This window comes from Hesperophylax consimilis, chromosome 3, assembly GCF_061612785.1.
Source record: "Hesperophylax consimilis isolate HC1 chromosome 3, BYU_Hcon_1.0, whole genome shotgun sequence".
Lineage (NCBI taxonomy): Eukaryota > Metazoa > Arthropoda > Insecta > Trichoptera > Limnephilidae > Hesperophylax > Hesperophylax consimilis.
In genome coordinates this window covers 26,961,427-26,987,248 of record NC_142838.1, presented here as the reverse complement: position 1 = coordinate 26,987,248, position 25,822 = coordinate 26,961,427, and the positions used below count along the sequence as shown (strand labels likewise).

The 25,822-nt window shown below is 33.5% G+C and overlaps 1 protein-coding gene across 2 annotated transcripts in view; it reads right to left on the bottom strand.

The window, feature by feature from the left end:
- CAH1 (carbonic anhydrase 1) overlaps positions 1–25,822 on the bottom strand; it is a 66,552-nt gene that overhangs the window by 16,677 nt on the left and 24,053 nt on the right. For both annotated transcript variants that reach the window (XM_089649927.1, XM_089649933.1), the window contains exon 2: positions 8,362–8,553. In XM_089649927.1, the coding sequence (XP_089506053.1) occupies positions 8,362–8,553 (192 nt within the window). The remainder of the gene's footprint in view (positions 1–8,361; positions 8,554–25,822) is intronic.

Sequence of the window (25,822 nt, the reverse complement as noted above, 5' to 3'; positions counted from 1 at the left end):
TGCATAAATGTCGCATGTCCGGGTGTGAATGCGTGATTGCCGCCAAAATTGATAGAATGCACTGTCATCGCCAACGAGTCTATCCGACGAGTTTCAGCTCGATCAGGTGTCGAGAAGTGGAATAATTTCGATTTTCAAGATTACTTCATTCAAGAAAGCAAAAGTGAAATTAAAATAAATATATTTAAAAATGAAATGTTCGATATTTCCAACGGCATGTTACTTCTAGCCACATCGCCTGACAACTAACATTAATTTATATTAGTTTATCTTTATGCATGAATAATCATTCTACATCATTTGATTATTTACTAAAACGATTACGTAAATAATAATCGAGTTTGTTTCGCAACAAAAAGCTAATAGTGCATAATTTAATCTGCTTAAATATTATTGCGAATTTTAAACCCAACTATTTAAACAGCGTGTGTATAGCGTAAGTGTGTTGGTATCGGTAAAAGATCATAATATTTATTTAATTATGGATGCATCATACGAGGACTGAAATTATTTAGTTGTTTCAATACTGGCAATACTTCAGCAGCTGTCAATGAAGGTCGATTAATAATCAGTCGGTATTCGGTACATACTTGATATATTGTTATTATTGTTCCTACGAAAGAGTCGATTGCCATCAATAATATCAGGAATTCAATCGTCTTCCTATCGTTTAACAATGCAAGATATAACATACAAGTAGGTTCATAATCATTTTTATTTAGAACTTCTGTAATCTAGATCTGGACGATATAATAATATGATATTTACATAATTATTTTTTTAATAATTGATATAGAGTAAGGGCAAGCTCCATTCTTGAGGTAATCCAAAGACATTCAAATTAATAGACTTGCCCCCCCAACATGAAATCTGGGTTTGGCACCAGAGTATGATTTGAATGAACTACGACATCACTCGTACATTGACCACCGAAGAGCGCACATTGAAATGAAAGGTAAAGTTCGGTAGAGTAAAGCAAAGGTTTGCAACGCAGTCCATTGCGGGGCTTTTCTCGAAAATTGAGTGAGGTGGGTAAATTTATAGCATTCTAAAAGTGTGAAAACTTTCAATTTTGGAAACAAGCCCGAACTTTCGTTTACTCCATTTCATGGACCGAATGGTGATATTACAATGCGAGTTGCCTGAATACTGTCAGATTTATTGACAAATCACAGAAAGGGGGAGAGTCGTATCGCCTCCCCCACTCCGTGCAACTTGGTTTGATTTTTCCCTTTCCCTGATTGGCCGATATCATTGATTTTAATTTTGTAGGTCCCCTTTTCAATTCAATTCAGTTTATTAATTTTAAAACATTACAAAATTGTTCATTTTAATGCGCTTTTAAAATACATTTGGTTATAAAAATTCTTACATTAAAATAAACAGTGGGTATATCAACTATACTACTAATAATCGAGATTGCCTTTTAAACTTGTGAAATTTAGCAACTTTTTTGTATTCGCAATATTATATTATCTTTCAAAATATTTCATACCTACTACCGACTCAGATTTTAGTGTGATATAAAGCAACAAGCCTTGTGCTGTGATAACGAAATAAAAGTATGTGTAAGGGCACAGCTACCAAACTGATTAAATACATTCTTGTATTAACTTGAATGGCTTCTATTCAAATATTACCACTATCGGCCTCGTGTCCCGCAATATATTCCGCTATCAGAATTCACATAAGTTAAGATGTTGATGTCAGTATTATTATTTATTATCTGATAATGTCGATTGTGTATCGAAGAATCTGCATAGCCATGTCGATAAAGTTGTAATACGATAATATAGATTGGCACTTTAAAAATAATTATTGCAATAGCTTAAGTATGTGACATTAATCAGTAAGTACCTATATTTCATAAGCCAAAACTCATATCAATCAGGATGCTCACATGTCTTGAATCAAACCAAGATCACAAGGCTGGGACACTCATTCAAAGAAGCTTCCTAACTTGTATGGGATTTTACAAACAAAATCGTTTTAAATTTATTCTTATTTATTAAAGATCTTAATTTTTTTTTGAGGTGTTATACAAGTTGATTTTATTCAGTGTCCCGGCCTCGTCATCTTGGAGGTTTTGCTTGAACATGGCGAGAATTGACTATTTTGTATAATGCGGAAGTGGGTGGTTGAAGGAGTCGCGGGAGCCCCGGAAGAAACGGCACGATCGATTGGCCTGGTGATGCCAAGAGTCGAAATAACTTTAGAGAATGTATGAGACGGTTTATGAATGCGAATGAAGCAAGGAGTGTGTGTGCCAAAACAATTTCTCTATTACTATATAATAGTACATTCTAATGGTAATTTGTACATACCTAAATAAAATGAATTCCAAGTGACAAACTTAACTAAATAATTGAACATGCCTGCGTAATGAACTCAAGTTTTCTTTAATATTTTAAAATTAACAAAAAAATTAAGTAAAAAATTTGGCTATAAAATTTTGAATTTTATATCTTTGATGAAATTTATTTATTTATTTATTAAAAAAAAAACTGTTTTTAACATAAAAAACGTACTCTGCACATCTCACTGGGGCATTTCTGTATCAAGATGTGCAGCTTTACAATTATATCAATAAATATAAATTACTACTATAATAATCTATTACCTACGTAATAATATTTGAACTTCAAAAACATTGAAACCCACGAAAAACTGCAAGACTTTTAGAATTGTAACGGACGTGTGTATAAGCAGTGTGTATTCAGACAATTTTAGTGGTAATGTAATGTAGGTAATAATGTAATAACTAATAGTAATAACCTTCTTAGAATCAGAAAATATGTTATTACAAACTCACTTGGGATAAATCCATTTACGACTTTTTATTGTGGCAGGCTGCATGCGTGATCATTTTTTCAGTGAATAATATTATTATTTAAAGTTATACATTACTAAAACATTAATTAAATTTAGGCATACGTAACTTTGCTGTTTAGAGTGCGCTCAGAAATTATCCATTATTTGGTCAAATTGTCCAGAAAATTATGTATGTGTTTGAGCGAAAGCATCGAACAAGATATCTATCTCTAAATAGTATAAAATAAAGTCGCTGTCCGCGTCTGTCTATTCGTGTGCTTAGTTCTTCTAAACCAAGGCTGCCCAACCTTTTTAACAGTTGGGCCAAATTGACGATTTTGAATCACTGGCGGGCCACTGACGGCAAAAAAATGAGTGCTCCCCACCAAATATTTGTAATCCATGGGGGGGGGGGGGGGGGTTGTTACGGAACTTCGCTGAGAAAAATTCCGCGCACCCAAAAACATCATATGTGATTCCCCACGACAATTTTTCGAATTCCATGGGGGGGGGGGGTGGCTACAAGATTCCATTTCGGACGCAAAAGATACTATATCAAAACCGGTGTATTTTTGTTTAAAAAGTAAGTTCAACAGGTTAGATTTTTTCGTCGCTGATTCTCGGTCTGAGTAGACCAAATGGCGATATATCGCCTTCGTTGGCAACACTGGTGACCGCGCGCAAGCGGCATTGTTTGTTTTACAGCAGGCCCGCGACACTTTATCAAATTGGCGGATTGGCGGGTTTTTTGAAAATGGTTCACGCGGGCCACTTATAATTCGTTCGCGGGCCACATTATGGCCACATTATGGGCCTGGGGTTGGGCAGCCTTGTTCTAAACTATGAAAAGGATTTTAATAGGGTTTTCACTATCATTTAGAGAATTTCTTCTGGAAGGTTTATATATAATACATAATATTATATCTATAGAAAGTAGAGAAAAGTCGATGTTTTGTAATCAAGTCGTAAAAAAATATTTTCGGGCGCTTACATTGCTAACGCTTGGTAAACCTTATGAGATACATGAAATATATGTCTATCTCCTAAGGATAACTAGTTAACTAGTTCTAAATAATAACGACTATTATTTGCGTTTTATCATAATATCAAGACACTATCAGGCTTTGACACAAATGTACACGAGTCATCATAAAATCCTTTGCTGTGAATAAAGTCAACATAAAGCTAGTTTTATCTAAAAACATAACAAGTTAAAACTAGATACAAGTAAACTAGGCTTTTCTAACATTTTCCTTAACAATCGTAATTTTAAATAGGTAGGTAGCTATGAAAAAGAATTAAAAACATGTTATTGAAATAATCTACTGAGCTTTTCCATGAGACTTCTGAGAAATGAGATACCTGCTAATACTATCTATGTCAGGGTTTCCCAAACTTTGTGATACAACATACCGAATTTTAAAATAAGCAAGAATCGCCACTTACCATGTTTCAATAAACATGTGAAACAAGGTGTTTTTAAACGTAAACATTTTCATTGTCGCTGTTCTTAAAATTCATAAAGTTGCATATATATGAAATTCCCAAAGTTTCATTTATATAAATATACAATAAAAAGGTGACACAGTAAGTTTGTAATATTATTTACATAAATTCTCGTCAACATGCGTTTTGAATTATATTGATGTTACTTATACATAGGTACTTTTTGAGATTGTATTTGTTAAGGCGATGCCATACGTAGTAATGCAAAATCATGTGTTTTTGGTTTGAAAATTTGGTCGCCTAGAAATGTTTCAGATGCTTTAATTAAATAATGCGAGTAGAATACATCTTGGCCTTTGAAATAATCGAGTATTTTTAAGATAAGTCTTTTTATAAGCCCAGAAAAAAATAATGTATAAAGCCTATGAAAACGGCTTTAAAGTTCAAAATCTCCTACTTGCGAACGCATTTTCGGTTATGATTTTATTGTATAATGTGGCAAATTAAGTTGTTTATAAAATGATCGAAAAAAATTAAATATTTATGCCTGAAAATCCACAAAATAAAATAAAAGGCACTTTTTGGCCATGATTTTTTCCTGCATAAATCAAAACAGACGGATGGTGTTAAGCGGGAATTTAAACCTTATCGCCATCTACGTAAGGGTTGTTATTGATAGCGGCTCAATTTAAAATATTACACAACCGTTTCTACACTGGACACCCACCCCATTGACGCATTTTGAAGTGGTCTGACAGATCGAGTTATTATTGCACTTTGCTGATAAAGAGTGATAACCTGGCCTTTGTTATTCCAGTTATTACCAGTTATTATGCCGACAAATCTTTATCTATTCAAAGATGAGAAGTTCGTTTAGATTATGTATGCCATCCATTGTCAGCGCCTTTACTGACGATTGTAATATTATTAAAATTATCTAAAAATATTCGACCAACAATTGTCAATAAATCGTAGCTTCTTGTCAGCAGTGTAAGAACCCAGTTCTTTATTTTTTGCATGAAAATAACAAGCAAGGTTTAAAGATTTATTATTTCTTCCGATTCCATACATCTTCAGAGACCCATCAAATCTCAGCTCGCGGACCACAGATTGTGAACTACTGAATCCACATAAATTTATCATATAGACAAATACAAAAATAAGAAACACCAAAATTACATCGGTTATCGTCTGTCTGTGCGCTTAGTTCTTCTAAACTATGCAACGGATTTTGACAAGGTTTTCACTATCATTAGAGAATTTCTTCCGGAAGGTTTACATGTATATAATAAATGCATATTATATTTGCAGAAAGTAGAGAAAATTCGAGCAACGCCGAGTAAATAAGTTTTCGAATCTGATTACGCCCGCCTATCAAAACACAGTTGACAATCCTCCCATCTATATGTATCTAAAATGTTGACTTTAACCTTTAGAAAATGTTTGTTTTTGTCGTACCTATCAGCATCTTTAATTTGTGCCTATTAAAATGATCAAAATCATCATTAAAGACGGGTGATTTATCGATTAGAATCGTAATGAGGCTATAATTTTATAAACAAACTCATAACGTGCAGACAGTTTTTATGACATATGTTTTATATGACCATTTCTCATCGAATAATCCATTTAGGATCCGAAATTAAAATGTTTAAATTTAATATCAAATGTCACCTTAGCTAAAAATTTACGACACTTATATGTATATATTTGACGGCCGGCATAGTCCAGTGGTAACGCATTGGACTGCCATTCCGAAGGTCGCGGGTTCGAACCCGGCGTGCGCAAATAAATTTTATTTGATTAATTTGTGTTATTTCACAATTAATTAATTAAAATAATATATAGTATATTTGCGGCACGTTCCAGAGTGGAAGATACTACCAGTATCGCCCTGGTGTAAGACCACCATTCAGAATTGAAACGTTGCTCCAAATGGCTTTAGCCGTGTTTAGTGACTAGATCTGAATAGCCAGGTACTTCCCCACCTTCCTCTTTCCCTTCCCCACTTACCTTCAGCCTCACAACATCCCCCAATTGGGGATGCCATAGTCTCACTGGCTCCAGACGGGAGCAGTTGGGACTCTTGTGAGGTATTCACTATAAAAAAAAAAAATAAAAAAAAATATGTACATCTACGTAAATACATTTTAATAAATAATTAACTTTTAATTTTAATTTTTTTAAGGTTATACCCATCAATGTAATATATCATTGACGAGGAAGATATTGCTAATAAATCTAACCGAAACATGAAACAGAACAAGACACAGAAAAATAAAAAGATAACGGTCACAACTGAACCCAGGATCTCTTGTCTTCCCGGGACAAGCGACTTAAACTCGATCTCAATCATAGACACTATCTAGGTTACAAACTAATTTCTTTAGACAATTTTTTATGGTTTAAAAAAGGTAGCTAAATTATTTTATAATAATTTGATATATGATATCGACAAATATCACGTTTAATAAATAGATCCCAATGGTCTGATGGTTTAAGACGCCTGTCCCTGCAAGACACGAGATCCTGGGTTCGATTCCTAGTTGTGTGTTGTTCTATTTAATGGTTGGTTTAGATTTATTAGTATTATCTTCTTCCTTAATATTTAATTAAGTACCTATGTGGTAAATTATCAAAAACTTGACGGCAAACCGTGTTCGTGAAGACGCAAAATCACATCTTCGGAATACTTAATAATATGCAAAAAATAATTTGTTCATTCTATTGACAAATTGCAATATCGAATGACGGTATTGATTATGTAAGATTCTTTTTTTTTTCATGTAAGATTCGTCTATAAATTAAATTGCCGTATTTGTCTAGACAAAGGAAAGACAAAAAATTAAAACGTCTACCTAATTTTAGCTGGGAATCCCGTTCACTGATGACGTTAAAAATTATTTAGTTTTGACGTCGATGGACAGCGCAATATACACTAATAAATAATTCTTATTCCAGTTCTTCGAGAATTAACTGGAAAAGTAATATTGGTTGAACCGGTTTTAGCCTCGCTGAAGCCAATTAATTTTGGATCAACCATTCGTTGCGAATATCACGGGGTTTTCCCTTTCACCTTCTTCAAATCGAACCAAAACAACATATTATTTACAAATTAGCTACATAGTTACCTACTTACATTAAAAATATGGTACAGACAACAACAAGTCAAGTAAGGTTAAGCTTATTTTCGACAAACTATCACCGTTGGTTTTTCCATCGTAACAAAACAACAAGTTTTGCAATATTGGTAGGTACGTCTATCACGATTTACCTGTAAGTTTAGTTTTTCCTTTAAAATTACCTGAAATAGAAATTTGACTATAGAAACAAAAAAAAAGTTCTTTGGAAGCGTTACTAATAATAAAAGCACTAGTTTCTTTAGAATTTGATATTGGAACCCAAGTCCAACAGGTGCGTTTATATACATATAACTGTGTACGACGAAGTTGAAGAAGAATAACACAGAGTGCAAAAAATTATCAACATAGGCGAGGTATGAACACATTGAGCTAATTTTAATAACAATTAAACAAACTATTTATTAAAATGTATACACATTTCTGATGTACGAAGCAGACAACCTGTTTGCCCATGGCGTTAAGAAATGCTCGCAGCTTTTGCTGAATGGTCTATATCAAATAAGCTTTTTTATAAAATAATGCTCTTTGAATAATTATTCAAGAACTATTTGTTCAATTAAATTCTATTCTTGAGCAAAGCCAGTGGTGAGGATCGTTACTAATGTTAAATCATGATGTTGGTACACAGGACGATAAAGTACACAGTCTCAAGTTGGTACACAGACTCCAAGTAAAAATTACTAATCTGACGGGCCATGCAACTTTATAATGATGTAGAAGAAAACAAATATCTAAAATTGTGTTAATAGAAGATTTTAACACAGCTTCTTGACGTGTCTAAGAAGTACCTAAAAATACGTAGGACTGGTCCGAGGTCATGGGTGAATACGTTCACATCTCTACTGAGTTCGTCATCATCAAAATCCTAAGTTAGTCTTACAGGTTTTTACTGTAAAGTAGATCTCCGGCAGGTTCCCCTTGTGGCCCTTGTTACATTGTAATACAGGTCGCTTCTATTTACCTGATCCCCTGCCATTCTCCTCGACTTTCCAGCAGTAGCCCGGGTTGACCAGCGACCTGGTCTGGATGGGGCAGTAGGTCCACTGTAACGGGAGCAACTGCGCCGTAGACATGGTGGTGGAGGTGGCTATGTCCACTGGGCTCTGTCGCGAGCCGCTCGCCTCGGGGAACTTCTCCACCCATGTTGATGGACCTGGAAATAAATCAATCATTTAGTTACTAATTTAAGTGAGAATAAATAAAGTGAGAAGAAGTTTCTAAATAATCTGACAACCCTAATAAAATTCATCAAATGAACAGGTTGAAATACGGAAGACAGCGCAGAAAGCGAATGATCTTAGCCATATAGCGCCTACGGCAGTTATTTTGAATCAATAACTTTGGGCAATTTAAGGAGTAGGCTACAGTTCCCAGGGACAGCGCAGGATAATCGCATTCGCCTGAATGTTTCAGAAAAATTGAGTTGTCTTTCAGAAAACCTTTCAATGCACATCATCTGGTCTGATGTCTGATGTTACACATAATGCAATGCTGTCAGAAATAGTTGGTAAAAATGAGGAAGCGTAACACTCCAAAAAAAACGGTCAACATGATAATGGTGAAAATCTCAAATTATTTGTCTCGAAAATCTTAAATATTTTCAAAACAGGCTTGTGATTTCTATAATAATACAAATAACCGCACGAGAAAAAATGACCAGTTTTGCAGGAGTCCCAAAATCGATAACACTACAAAATATTTCACGACTTTTAATAAAGCCTTTTTTAGAAACGCGCACTAAAAGCTCTGAAAACCAACAATATCTCTTTACCCGAACATTTTAACTACAACCTGCGTAGATACAGATTGGGTTTGTTGTGCCTCGAGAAAAACAACAAAAAAACTTCTACTGTAATAAAAAAATAAACCATTTTTAATATTGCATCATTCTTGTTTTATTTACACGTGCTTGTGTTGTGTTTCGTTAAATGATAACACGAAAATTAGAAAAATTCTCTAGGAAAATTATACTAAAAAATTTGCAGTATGTACCTAATTGTAAATGAAATTACTTGGTTCTTTCTCAGTGTCCAATGGAAGGAATAAGTCATATTTAATAGTTTCTTTAACATGACAGGAAGTGTTAATAACACTCATCTTATTATCAAATCTCAATCACAAATGGAGTTGCGTGATTGCAAAATTAATTATAGGTAAGATTTCAGTAGAAAAATCGCAAGTCAATTATTATAAAACTAAGCCAAACAGTAACCCACCTGATTCTAAAACAAAATGTTAAATCTATCTCTATCAAATATCTTTGGTCTCTATGTATAAATAAAAATTTAAATGTTCGTTTGTTCAAAATCTTAAATGCACCGATTGCTTTGAAATTTTGACACAACCTTGCATTCAAATAATGTATATATTATATAGATGTCACCTGTGACAGGTAAAATAACGCTTTTTTGAAAAACATGTTCACTTGTTGGACGTAAAAACATGTTCACTTGTTGGACGTAAAAACAACACGCGCTATTGTTTTTCTATCTGCACAGACAGACTGAGCCACAGCAACATATGTATATATAAGTAAATATGTATACTTATAAAATAGTAATTAAATATATGTGTATGTTCATATATTTTGCATTACATCCAAAGATGTGCAAAATGGGTACCCAAAACCATTTGAAATGCAAAATGGAAATGGGTCAAAACTTTTCCATTTGAAAATGCAAAATGCAAAATGGTTTTTAGAAAAGCATTTCAAATGCAAAATGCAAAATACCTATTTTCAAAATGCATTGAAAATGCAAAATGGTTTCTCAGGTCAAACAATTAAAATAATTATAGAATTTTTAAACAATTTTGTCATTTAATAATGGACATCAATGTAGAACAAACATATTACATGATGGTAAATCCAAAAACACCACGACTACAGATTATGAAACCACAAAAAATTTGCGCGGGACTAATTTTGCCAAACGTAAAAACATAGAAACTGCTATCTAACATTTAATATTACAGCGTCATGGCCATGTTCAGTATTTAAATCAGTATTTTTTGTAATGGTATCACTCAATTGCCAGGGCTCCTACCAGGGAGCAACTTGACAAATGTAAATTATCTCTCATAGCGAGGTTGAGGACCGACTGACATTTGGGGCTTATGAAAAAAATATGAGTGGAGAAAGTAGGAAGAATGTTGCAAAAAAGCATTTAAAATGGAAAATGCATTGAGAAAAGCATTTAAAATGCAAAATGCAAAATGGTTTTTAGAAAAGCATTTAAAATGCAAAATGGAAAATACCCATTTTGCATTTTGCATTTCCATTTGAAATGGATTTATTTGAAATAAAGCACATCTCTGATTACATCACATAATGTGGTTGGGTTCTACCTGATTAGGTATACCGCAAAAATGTTGATGTTTTTGCATTGTATTGTATTAGGTATATCTCTTCCGAGGGCATGCTAATGTTTTGTTCCTGTGTCTGACCATGAAACTGATAACATTTTTTTCATTATTTGTTTATTTGTTGTTCGCATTAAAAGCCTTTCCGCTAAGGTTTCTCGATCTGTAAGGTCACGTGCAGAAGACAACAAATAATGTGTCTAATCTTGTAAATAATGTAAACACCTGAACAGGTTTTCTTGTAAGCAAGCAACTAGGTACCGCCTGACTCACTTTTATTGGCATGCCGGGGGAGCAATTTACTGTCAGATCAAGTGCTTGACAGTTGACAACAGGTCTTTATCATTTTATCTGGCCTAGGCACTCTGACGCATTGTCACCAAGTCACGAGACGGTGCGAACAAATTAAGCGCATTTTTAACTAGCAAACACAACAGGACATTAATCAATGTGTAATATTTAAACTGGATTTTATTGGTATTATTAAATTACTGGATTGTCCGGCGCATCAAGATGAGCGATCACTTAAGAAAGTGAAATGAATGTTATTATCACTTGCCAACATGGAATGTATTTGTTGTTATACGCAACTTGAGAGGTCCATTGAGTTGTTTGCAGACCATCGACCCTCATCAATGGAATCTTTGTTATGTAAATAAGAATATAACACCACACTTTACTCATTTAAATTTTATTAACATAATGAATAGATTGTTGTCGTATTTTGTAGAACTCCAACTGACAAATAAGTAGGTAGGTAGGTACTCTTTTTTTCAGCCAATGACGGCCTCAAAGAAAAAGCAACGCCAATTATAGCCATTGTTGGTACAACTGTTGCCATTGTTGGTACAACTTTTGCCATTGTAGGTACAACTGTTGCCATTATTGGTATAAATGTTTCCATTGTTGCCAAAACTGTTGCCATTGCTGGCACAATTGTTGTCATTGTTGTCACAACTATTGCCATTGTTGACACAACTGTTGCCGTTGGTGCCACAACTGTTGTCATTGACGCCTGGATTTTTTTTAACTGGGTATAACAACAGTTCGACTATTGCACTGGCAAAAATAATAAATAAATGTGGCTTGTTTTTGAATTAGGATACAAAACTAACACCATGTCCACAAATTATACCGAATATCGATGCTAACTTGAAAGTTTATTTTCATAAAAGATACAATACAAAGAGTGAACCAAGACAAATAGACACATGTTTTGCAACAAAGAGACAATTGAAACAATTTTTCATCTGTTAACGCGTATAATTACAATCGTTATCAAATAACTCACTAGTTATTGGGCTCGTGACAAATATCGAGCGACTCGTTGCAAGTGAAACGATAAATGTGTTAGGTTAAGGCTTAAAGCACTTTATAGGCTTTAGCTGTCGTTAGTCTACATGTTGACAGAGTTACGTATGACGGTGGATAAGCCTTCTGACCATGCAAGACTACCTGCAGCGCCTCAGTTAAGATGGTAATTAGATTATATGCAACAATTCTGCATATTTCAAGACGTGTTCAAGGCATTACTGTCCACGTAATTCTGGAATTTGCACTGTCATCGCCATAATTGCATTATCTTCACCTTATTATCACCTTTCTATCGCTTTATTTTTAAGTAAATTTGAAATTAAACTAATAATAAACAATTTTGGAAAGTAGAGTGGTTTTTTTTAGTATACAATTAAATTTGTGTAATCTGTTTAACCCACACCACAAATTTTGTAAATTTCCAAGAAGGCATATGCCCAGCAATGGGAAGAGCAACGCTAAAGAAGAATAAGAACTGGTTATTTCCACGAAACCCTCCTATAAAATGTAAAATTTTGGTTGTGACAATCTTTTATGGCAGGTTATACATAATGATGCAAAGGGTAAAGATCAATCTTCAGTACACTCCTGCTAGGTTAACAAGAATGGGAAAGCATATCCCGTTGTAAACATAAAATAGCTTTAGTAGTTGACCTACTGTGGACAGATTTGTAGAAATACGCAAATTACGGTATGCATCACGAGGAAGAACAAAGTAGGTGCACGTTTAATTGAATTAGATTGATTTGGTGGTGTCCGTAATCAAACGTCGTCGCGATCAGACGTGCAGGACAACAACAATGTTTATGGAAAAGTGTTCATATGATTTGGCAATTGATAGCCAGTGTCACATGATGGAACATAAGTAAAGGATGTGATAATCAGACAATGTCTGGGACTCGTGATGATTCAGGTCCAGTCCCCCAGCATCTGGTTGCCAAGCAACACCCCTCGCGGCAATAGAGCACGGAGGACAGTGGCAATATTATTTATAATATATGCTAATTTATATACATAATCTAATGGTTACCGGCCGTGTTTATCTGTTCGATGTATGGCATTGACGCGAGAATTAGCTGACAGAGTATTGACCCCAATCATTGTAATTTCAATTGATTTGTGAATTGATCAACTAACCTAACATAAATTTAAAAAATACATATATTTTAAAATTGAAATCCCGGTTAGTTCTTAAACTTACTCCGTAGGGTCGATTTTTTTTTTCAATTATGAAATAGATTAAATATTAATTAAAATTCGTTTTTTGAACATCCCAAGTGTAAAGTTATTTTTAGCTAAAACTGTTTATTAATCTTACCAAACTCTATATTCCTTACTTTTATACTTTTATACGCCTATTCTGGTCTAAAGATTTAAAATTTGACGTGAAAACAGAAATAACTTATCTTAGTTCTGACTTTTTGAGTTGTTATAGTTTTGAAGTCACCCATAGAAATAAAGATGAAGTGACGCCATCTAGGTATGATTCGGACGATTTTATTTTTGGATGTTTTCTAGTTTCTACGTACGGAAAATCTGTTAAGTTAATAATTAATTAGAAAAACCTAAATCATATTTTCATAATGGTGGCTTAATGCATTGTTGTTTTTTGCTGGTTTGGATAATACGTGACATAATTTATTCATAACCTGATTTATATCCTTATTTGTTCTCAGAAATAAGACTGGATTGGGCGTTATACAAACAATTACAGTAAAAACTTCGATTCATTAACACCGTTAGTAGATTAGCTGTTACTGATCGCCAAAAATACTTTTTTTCTTATTTACAACTAACTTTATTAATCGGTTTCGCCGGAGATTTGGATTGAAAAATATGAAACACAATTTGGGTTCTTTTGGAAGTAGAAAACATAAATTTGAAACTGCAAAGCTCATAATGGAAGTAATAATGTGGACTGAAAATAGTAGCTTTAGCCTGGAAATTCGGAAATGTATGTGTTTGCTGAACGGACATGTACATTGTGTTAGCAAAAACTATCAAACGCCGAGTTTCCGATATAGATGTAGAGGTAATCTATAAAGATGTATAACCACAAATATTTTGGTTTTTTGTATCAGAAGAGAGATCATAATAAATTGTTCCAACTATCAAAATGTGATTGTTATGCTACCAAAAATCATTTCAATTCCGCAAAGTAAAACCTTATACATATTTCTTGTCAACGGTTAGTAGGTAGGTAGGTACCCAAGATTAATTGACAATTTATTTGCATCACAGTGTAAATAAAGGTAAATTCTGTTTATGAATAAACCCCAGGGTCAAAGAGGTAAAAAATATTCTTCTCTTGTCATTGTAAAGTTTAGTATCTTTTGCATTCGTTCAAGAGCTGCGCGAGCCAGGACCGGAACTTGACCGCTCAAGGTTCCGGAGTTGCTCGGGTATAACTGTTCAAATATTTCCGATTGCCAATCTAACCTATTGACGAACAATGAGTAATTCTATGAAGATAACTTAACTTGAGCGTGCAGCAAAACTATGAAAATATCAAACTATGTAGGATGTACCCACTTCGGTAACAGGGCGACTCAGGCAACTGGCTATTCAATACGTTATATAAAAGTGATGATAAAACAATGTTAAATAGGTTAGGTTAGGTTTATAGGTAATTTTAATGACTTAACATCACTTTTCACAAGTGTGTTTACTTGCCACTGTCCTGAGTTGCCATGGAACCTTTTTAAAAGTTTTTTGTACAATAGCTGGTTAGTGATTAGTAGTCATTTATAAATTTCTGTAGGTGAATGATAACTGATACCTATCTTTTTAAAAAATTGACAAGTTTCATTTAGGGAGAGATCTGATTTCGAAAATTCGTGTTTTATTTTTGTTGTAGTTAAAAAAAATATTAATAGTTTTGGTTTCAAAATAATGTGGATTTTACGTAAGGGTGTGGTTTTTCTTTATCTTCTAGGAAAAGGCTCTAAACGCTGAATTTAGGGACACGGTATAAGTAATTATTAGTAAACTACCATCGTAATGTACGGTCTTTCATCACCGGTGTATACAAATTGTCGCAAATTCGCACATCTTGCATCGGAAGTAAAGCGCGCACCAGTCGCAAGGTCTCGGATATCTGGAGAGTGGCAGGCGGTGACCTTCCCCATCTGTAGGTCACCGTGGTAACCACCTCTGTTGACCTTGGGTGTTCCCCTAAGGACAGCAAACAGCACGTGACACCACACCAACATACGAACAAAAACAATTCTATTTCCCCGCAGAAAGATTGATTAATGCATTCACAACGAGCGAAAGGCTTACCATTTGAATTTGTCCAAGGTGTTCCAAAAACCATAAAACTGTTTGGTTTTATTTTGCTTCCTTCTCTTGCGTATTATTCAAATTAGTTTTATTTATCTGTTATTTAATTTACCGCATTATAATCTTTATTATTCATCTCTGCAGCTGTGTCAAACTGTGAATCTGTCATTGTGCTGTAATAAGTATTGAATATAGAAAAAAAGTTGTGTACTTTCCAACCCATATAATGTGATAGGCATAGTTGTCATTGAATTTGTAGGGTCAGAGGAACTTACTAAATTAATAATAAATTATACAGGTTAATCGATGAAAATGATTTTAAGGTCATGCGTTTTTTTTACAAAGGAAAACAAACAAATTAAAGCTTGGGAGGAGTGCTTGTTACAAATACGTCATAAATAATTGTTTTTTTTAATGAATTTTTCAACTGTCACAATCTATGAGTAATTTCGAAACAACCAGACGTGCGAAAGTGACAGTAGAACATTGAACAGTTGAGTTATCTTGATTATTATCTGCTTTACAATCAGTGAAATGAAAACTGAGTTCGCACATGCTCCTAAAAATCAAACATAATTTGTTATGAAGAAACACGTTCTTGGGCTATTAGATAGTAATGGATAGCGATTTGTCTCCAATCTTGGGAGCAATTACCGAGCAAAGTAATCCAGCAATAATGCTGTTCCTTAGTCATCCATCACGCAAGAGTGCATAAATATTCGGAGTAATTGTTGTTTTGATTCTTTTCTCTACATAATGGATATGTTTACGTCGTTTATCCATCAAATTAACTTTATAATTCATATTTAAATTGCAGGTAAGCTGCTTGTTTGGTCCGATGACTTCACTGAAAGTCTTCACGAAAACAAGTTGAAAAAACAGCTTCAAATCTAAATCAAATAACTCTAAACCTCGCCTCCTTCACAAGGCACCGAATCGATGATCTCAAAAATTTATGTGAATGTATGCAAGAGACCCAACTGCTCCTAGTTGTCCGGAGCCAGTGAGACTAAGGCATCCCCAATGTTGTGAGGCTAAATGAAGTGGAGATGGGAAGGAGATGAAGAAATGAAAGGTCGGGTAGTACCTAGATATTCAGAACTGGTCTCTAAACACGGCTAAAGGCATTTCGAGCAGCATTTTTACCATTCTGGATGTGCACACGAAAAAAAAATGATCGTGTTAAAAAAGTGATGGCATGCCAATTTCATATAAAATATATTAGTCATTCAGAATATATGGAGACCACGTATTCTTTTCCTAATAAATTTCATGACGAAATGCGACAATATCAGAATGTCAGTAGCAATATTTGTATGAACACGTGTTCGCACAAAACATTCGCTCTTTACTGATACTTTGTTAGGAACTCTGTTAATTCATTCGTCCATTTATTAACAACAATAATTTGACCAGATTTTTAATAAATTAACAGTATTTCATATGAGCAAGTTTACTCCGTGTATAATTGTACACCTTTACCCAATGTTCTGACTTTGATTCGGGTTGAGTGATAATAATTGACTACAACATAAACATTTACAGATTGCTAAGTGTTGGTGTTAGCCTACTGTCAGTTTGTTGAACCGATATATCCCACAGTTAACACGGAAGCCAATGTGCAAAAATCAAAACCTTGTTAGATAATTCTGTCGTTCCGGCTACTGATTGGTCCAGAGCTGAGTTAGTGTTCCCCTCTAATCTGCCGCTCTAAGCCGCTCCACGCTAAGTGTGATTGATCTGTTTATAATCTAAAGCGATTATCCCGCAAGGCAGAGATAATAAGGTTTTATAATTATATCATCTGTTGACATTATTTGACAAGCGATCGCACGAAAAGCTTCGCTAAAAAAAATCACTAATTATGATAGATTTTAAATATTAAATAACATACCAAATGGTCCAAAAATGTAATGAGTGGTGAACTCTGGCGTTAAGAAATTTGCAAATATATATTTTTTGTTATTTCTAGATTAACTTAAGTATTGTGTCAGCTATTAACCATGTATCAGTATCGGTCCGTGACTTTTCAGCGAGCTAGACTGGTAAGATTGAAAAATACGACATTTAAGACACCACCATTTTCGAAAATTTCGAAAAGAGATTGTACCAATTCAAGAGAAGCCGGGTGGCAATTGTTAGTTCAATTTAACGATTTGATTAAACATAAAAACAATGTAATTTTAATGTTACACGGGAATGTATTATCTACATACAATCAGAGGAAATCATAAATTGAACTGAATCAACAAATCAAAAGTAATGATAACTTTAGGGCGTTCGTATAATGAAGACCTTTTTTAGTAAGGTAAACAGGTGTTATGTGTATATTAGAAACAAGTTTTTGTTTGTACTCTATTTGGTTTTGCCATAATGTTAATTTATTGTTGTTTACAAAGTTATTGGGGTGAACTATAAAATTAACCTCAAAATCACAAGCGTAAAAAACAAAATCACGAATGTTTTTTTTCATTTGCATAGGTATATACATAAAAAGTATGCTGCGCAAATAATAGGACCATGTACTGTACAAATATTAGAGTCGGCTCCAAAATTAACTGGTTAGTTCTCTTTATTAATTTAAAATATAGGTTTAATTAATGAGAAATTCCCAGAATTTTCAAATTGGATGATCTTTGATCTCGGCGAAAATGAAATTACCCCAAATTACATTTTCTTCAATTACATCTATCTACCGCACAAACGCTACTAATTTGGGTGAAAAATCGCGTGAATTATGTCAATTTGTGTTTTTCAATAATTATACCCCATGACTCTAAAAATTGAGGTTTTGCCAAATTACTGGATATACGTAAATTTTGATTACAAATAATAAAAGTCTTTTTCGAAGAAATCAAATATAAAAACGACTTTCATGTAACTCGTCTTATGGGCGTTAGAGTGTCGAACAAGACACTGATTTTTCCCTTGAGCTTTTAACTAATTTGATAAAGAGTATCGCCAACATATTATCATACGACAATATTAATTGTAAGTATACTAAAGATGTATGATAGTTGTAATCACCTAGGATTAAAGCATTTATTAATATTACCAGTACAATTTCCAGGAAGTGGTTACAAAAAGCATGATTATAGATAGCAGTGAAAACACTAATCTTGTGATTATGATTGATACTTTTTTGCTTAGTCTGTCTAGGAACAAAATGAAACTTTCTAGATGGCGGGATTCTCACAATGGGAGTGAGGGATATTCTCTACAATTCGGAAAACGCTTGGCATCGAGCCCCTCACTCTTTATAAAAATTCCCGTGATGTTATTTGAACAATGAACAATATGACGAGACCCGTTTGTGTCTGAATTTGGACATTTTAACGAAAATATACTAAATTATCGAAGAAAGCAAACCCTTTGTGGCTTGACATTATACGAAATGAAAAAGTTACATCTTGAAAATATACTAATTTATTTATGGTTTTGAAAAGCTCAAATAGCTAGGAGTATCGTTAACTACATTTTCTACGAACCTTGGGAGTAGCTATAAAATGTATTGCAGCTAATGTCATTTTTAGGGCGGTACCGGCATCCTTTATTTGATTTTTAAAAAGGTGTTTCGCTACTTTATTCTGCGAAATACCAAAAATATTATCACTTTTATTGTAAAATTCGATCGTTTTTTTACTAACAACCATCGCAAAAATAACGCGACTTTAGTAAAGCCACGTCACGAATTACGAAATTTTAAGGTCCCTAATAATATATTTAATATGAAAATGTCTAACTAGACACTGATTACCGCAGATAAGCTGAGTAAACAAAATGCAGGCACTAAAACTAAAAGCCAGGAGATACTGGGACGGGAATGGAATAAATCCGTAGAAGTAGAGCAAGCTAATGGCTCCTGCAAATGCCTTGTCGATCACACGTGAAGAGCTGATTGAAAAGGTAAAGCTATTTCAATAACTGGGTTAACAACCTTCATAGGTGTCTTCAGTCGATTAAGTATATCTGCAACATGACTTATTATTGACAGAAATGAAGCGGTTTTATCTAACGGTCGTAAACGTCAGTCAAAGATAAGTCCGAAACAGCAGTAAAAATGGAGGCTAAAAATGTCAATTGTCCACATTCATAACCTCGCTCAAGTCTCAAACATACATGTGTCATGTCCTCGTGACTGTATTTACTATCTTGATTAAGTCAGATAACGTTATTATCAATTATTTTAAAACTACGAAAACGATAAACATTTTGTTTCACAAAAACGCAGGTTTTTATCTAAAACGTTAATTTTCCACTTCATTGCATCAAGATTTAATGATTTTTTTTTGTGCAAGATATATTATGTGTTACAATTATTATTGATATTTTCATAATAATCACTATGCTCTGGGTTTAGCCACGATTTTATTCGGACAAAATTTAACATAAAATGCACAAAACACATAATACGTTCTGTGTATTTAGTTCAAAATTTACGAGAACGACAATGGTTGAAATGGACCGAGAATCGGCAAATGTAAAAAAATCAAATTGGTCTAATTGTTGATCAAATGTGACGATGGTTCAAACAACCTGGCCTTAAAAACTTTTAATTGTCCCATTAAATCCAAAAATATAAAAGATTAATTTTGCGTTGGTTTTGGTGGACCATTTGTTCATTTGACACGAGACTTAATTTAAAAGACGTTTATCGCAACACCAATATTTTCGCATATATTCAAGTTTGTTACCTTTAATAAAATGACCTAGAGCGCAGGAACATACATTGTCTTATGATAATTTATAAAACGTAGATAAAACATGAATGCACTGGCGGCAAATAATTAATTAATTCTTATCACTGGCCTTTACTCAAGGCCGTCTGTCTGGCCCTCGGTTATTTTAAGGGTTTTGAAATTGGCACACTTGTCCATTCAATGTTAATCCTGATTGCCTTGGACGAGAAACAGTCCGGCGTAGGTACAACTCATCGATGTACAGTATCTGATCGATGGTAGGTACAGCTTTTATCGAATATACTCTTAGTTTCCAAATCAGAACCATATTATTTATAACACAATACCTATTCGAATACAACCTTATTTCAATGGATACATAGGCTTCACGTTTCAGCTTATATGATTTTTGAAGGCAATTTTGTTTTTACGCAAATAAACTTTGAATAAGTAATAATTGATTAAAATTTGACTCGATCCAAACCTAGTTCCAACAAATCAACTCGATATTATCTTCCTATTGGTTTTGCCATCCTTTTTTCGATAGCTTATTTTGTTTTCTCAATTCTTTTGATATGATTTTTTATGTGAATATTACACAAGAGTTCCAAACTTTTCTCTATGGTTTCAACTGTTATGAGACTGAAGGGAGTGTGGAAGGGAAGGAGTTGGGGTGGAGGAAGGTTGGGTTCTTTAAGCCATTTTAAGTAACGTTTCGATTCAGAGTTGCTGTCTTTCACCGAGGCGATACTGAGAGTATCTACCATCGCATACAATGTAATATTATCGTATCGCCTCTATCGCCATGTAAATACATGCATTATTCAAATACGCAAGACTCATTCTTGTTTGTGCGTGAGTACATCGATTGAACTCAAGAACGAGATATAATGTGTCAATTTCTTTATCGCACAAATTCCTGCAAAATTAGGTGAAACTAAATTAATTTGACGTTAACTTCAGTACCTACCTAATTGTGACAAACAAATAGAAGTCATTGTTTTATGATGAAACCGGAAATACAAAAGTGTAAAAGGAAAACATAGTGATGAAGGAACTAAACAAGGTGATATGAAACCGCATAAAAAAAACTTTTCAGTAAAATGAATCGTAAGATTTCCAGCGCAAATTAAATTAGTATTACAGAAATTGAACTACCCAATTATATTACGACAAAGTCGTGACACATTAATCAAGTTCCTTACAAAAAATTGTGTTTAAATATATTATGTCATAATATGTTATTATTAATGTTATTATTATTCACATTATGATATTACTTTTGCCTCACCTTGTATAAAGATCTCAACATACATTGACGAAAAATATTTAACATAAAGCAGAAATTCTGTACCCATACGTGAAAACTCCGGAAGGATGAGTTAAGGCGTCAAGAAATTGTCTGTCTGGAATATCTAAGTCATGAAATTGTCTGTCTGGAATATCTAAGTCAAGCCTTCAGCTCACAACTTCATTTTCATCATGAGCAAAGGAGTTTTTAAATGTGTAACTGTCAAAACATGACACCTGATTGTACCATATGTTTTAGTGTTAGTAACTTAGAAAAACTTGTACTTGTAGGTAGGTGCTCATATATGTAATTAATTAATTAATTTTGTGAAAAAAAAAATATACGTAGAAATAAGAAATTAAATCTTAAATATTACCATAACGGATTTCTTTAATATTGAATAAATTCATTTCAAAATTGGTTTAAATTGGCTATTGGAAAATTTATTGTTAATGCATAATATAATACATATTATATAGGTATGATAGGACAACGGACAACGACAGGGTCTTTTTTGTTCATCTCTAACGTGAAATGACGCACCGTCAGGGCAATTGCCTCCCAATCAATAGTGGCTGATAGAATGGTGATAAGTGTGCCAATCATGGAGTCATCGTCATTACATCATTTGGGCCAACTATTCAATGGGACTCCATACAAAAATTCGTGAGGTAGGTACGAAATTTGGCACGAGCTGATAATAAAAGGGTACTTAAAAACACCTGCCCAGTAAACAGAATGGTGAAGATTGATTAATGTGTTTGCAGGCGACCAAAGCGGAACTAAAACTTCTGCTAGTCTGCGTAATGCTTTTTGCGTGACAGCTGTTTCGGCTTCGTATTTAAAATCACTTTTAATATAATATTACCACATTACATTAGGTTAGTGTTAGTTTCTGAAGGATTATAACATTTTTGTATCCTTGGCGACCCCTGAACTTTAGAAAAACTGATCAATTCAATCTGCTGTTAAAAAGGTTGTGCATCACTGTCATGAAATGTGTTGGGGTCAAGTACATAAGCGATTTAATCATTTTGTAGCAATTTTTCGAGAATTTATCGGATAATGTTAACATGCAAAATTTAATCTCAATCATCATTAATAAATACTTAAATCAAGATTATTACGAGTGTAATACTTGCCAATATTGTCACAAACACCAGCACGATGTCAATTTTTTCAATGTTCATGATGACAAAATTATTATCAAATTAAGATCTATTTGTCACTTTGAGGATGATCGATTATCCGAATTTAAATCGTCGTTCGGTCGACACTAAAAAATTCCGAAAATCCTTCCTGGTTCTACTGTTATCGGTCATTATTTTTTGTTACTAATTCATTATTGTGTAATTGATTTAGATATTTTCTAATTGTATTACACTTTCTAAAATTAGAAATTAGAAATAATATGGCTGAAAAAATCGTTCCTCTAATCGAGGATCGGGGCCTAGTTTGCTTTATATATGTTAAATAACGCTGTAAATTAAATTAACCTTATACATTTTATAGTCCTCACTACTACCACACTTTCTGATACATGCTTAGATTATGAGAAAAGTGGAGGGATTACAACGGAGCTAAGCTTTGTTTTGCGAACTCCCGAAAGTTGGGGTATCAAGCATTGATGTAGTCAATAGTATCCAGTAATGAAATGTTTTACAAAACATCCGAGAAAAACAAAAACATTGGAAAAGGGCCATAAGTTTTTTTGTTTCGTAGTCGATCGAAAACGAAAAACAATGCGGCCCCGACCTAAGCATCTAAAAAATTTATGTGTATTTTTGTCGTAAGAGACACACCCTAAAAAATTTTTTTTTTTAACCCCCCTAAACTCGTCTACAATATTTGAATGAAAGTGTTTAGTTATAATATGGTCAAACGTGATGACGATAAAAGCCTTTTGAACGTGTTTTGTGTTGCCAATTTTGTACATGGAGAACTAATGAATAAGGCATTTTATTATTCGTGACAAAATAGTGCAATTTTATTCGCGGTATGTTTCAATTGTTCTAAAATATAATATATTGCTTTTGTTAATCTCTCAGGTAAGTCACGCTTGAATAAAGCCGAGATAGATTACTCACGACAAACACACATGCAAGTTGCAATGGTTGCCAATTTCATCAAGTTAAGTGATAGTTAACTACCACGAAATCATAATATCAATAAATTAATCATGTTTTGCAACACCACCTATGGGCATGTACTTAGATACTCACACATCTACATAATTTATTATTTCATCTAATCATTTTGACCGGTTTTTGTAGTAACGAATCACCTGTAACAGTTTGTGGAACAATCTAGATTGGAAAATAAACAATTCTTATCACCTTATTCACACATTCAATTAATTGACGGATGAATTGAATTTTACTGAAATACGGAAAAATTACTAAAAAGTATCTCGAATTACGATTAGGTTATTTGAATATGACTTATCGGTGTAGAAAAATGAGATAGCACATAAGCACGTGTTCAAAAAGTTATCTAATAATTCTAGAATGTATCGTACCTATCATAATAACTTTATTTAACACATATATTATAAATATATATACAATATCTTTTGCACTTTGCCAATCAATAATAGAATATGGAATTATTGCTTGGGGAGGAGCAACAAAACTCTGCTATCGATTACATATAAATCGCACAGAAAAACGATCTTAAAGGTAATACTAAAAAACATAGACTGATACAGACCAAATATTCAATAGTTGTGACGTACTAAATATACGTTAAAACACTACTAAACTACATTTTACCAAAAAACAAATTTCCACATACACAAAATATCACTAACAGACCAGTTAGACAAGCGTACAAAGAAAACATAAAATCTCCGACGGTAAATACAAGCTTTGGACAAAGACACAATCAATACCATAATACAAAAGCATTCAACAGTCTAACACTTGAAAATAAAATTGAGGAAAACAAAAATAAATTCGGACACAAAATGACAATATGGATTAAAGAACAAAAAATACAATGTTAACAAAATTTCATAACATAAGATAATAAAACCTACACGTAACACACAAAACCAATGTAAAACAAACATCACTCACAAACACACAACATATAATATAAATATACCGATTTTAACTTTATTTCATTTTATTTAAAATTTATTTTACTTATAATTATATCTATATTTTTAGTTTAAATTTATCTTAATCTCATGTTGTATTTTTCACCAACATTATATATATTTTCTTTAAATGTATTGTGTATATTTTTTGTATTATAAAATGGAGGCCTCAGCACGGGTAAGCAACCCGAGTGAGGCCAACATTATTGGATTGCACTATGAAATGTCAAATATTGTACAAAATAAAAATATTTTAAAAGAGCTATGAATTATTGAAACAGGACCGATCGAAATTTTCCTCGCCTAATCAATATTTGAAGGAAAACTCCATCAAATTCTAATAAAGGTTTATATGTGGTAAAATATTACGAATTGATTACGCGCATTGCTTACGTAAATTCCGTGGACCGAAATACACGTATCTAATAAAATATACGATAAATATTTCAATGCGTGAATTTGGAATCTAAATTTTCCTGAATATTTGTTTACTTCCTTCTCATTTGAATGTTTCCAGCACCCATCTAAAGATGCCTTGAGAAAACATCTTTCGCAACCGGAATGCAATATTAATATTATTTAAGAAACTGCACAGACTTCAAATGCGGGTTAGTAGGAATATAATTTCAATAAACCAATTCACTTTGAAATCTACTTTATATTTGTCCACGAGTCCCGCTCCCGAATGCCATGAAACTGAATTGGATAATTATATGTCTTCAAAGGGAAACAAATTGGTAAATAAGCAGGCACTCTATGCCACAAATTGGGGACACTGTGTTTCGCAATATTTGAAATGGTTTTTAGCTTGATATTATATCAATATACCTACTTTATTGTTTATTTTTATCAAAGGATAAACCGCGACCTACGAACAATAATTCTTCCTGGGGCTATAAATGAATGTAATTACAACGACACATGCTGTTTATTGACTGTTATTATTGAATGTTACAATAGTAATAAATTTTATGTCTATTAAATTGTTCTTTGTTACCTTCTCTGTCTGGTACGGCAGATATAAATCATTAATTTGGCTCATAACCGGGGTCTCTAAATATTCGCACATTTCAAAACACCTTCGTAACCTTCACTGGCTCAAGTTCCCTGAAAGAATCCAGTACAAATTGTGCTGGATGGTGTTTAAATCCATCAATGAAATGGCCCCACCCTACATATCTGAACTATGCGTCCCGGAAAACACTGGTCTGAGGCAGTCAACTCTTAGATCAGCAACATCAGCAGCTGTAGGCAGACTGATGGAAACTAAACGCAAGCCAAAAAATAAGTTTGGTGATTACGCTTTCGGAGCATCTGAGCTGAAGGCTTGGAATAAACTCCCTCCGGAACTAAGATCCACAAGTCCAACAGAATTCAGGTCTAAAATAAAAACTTA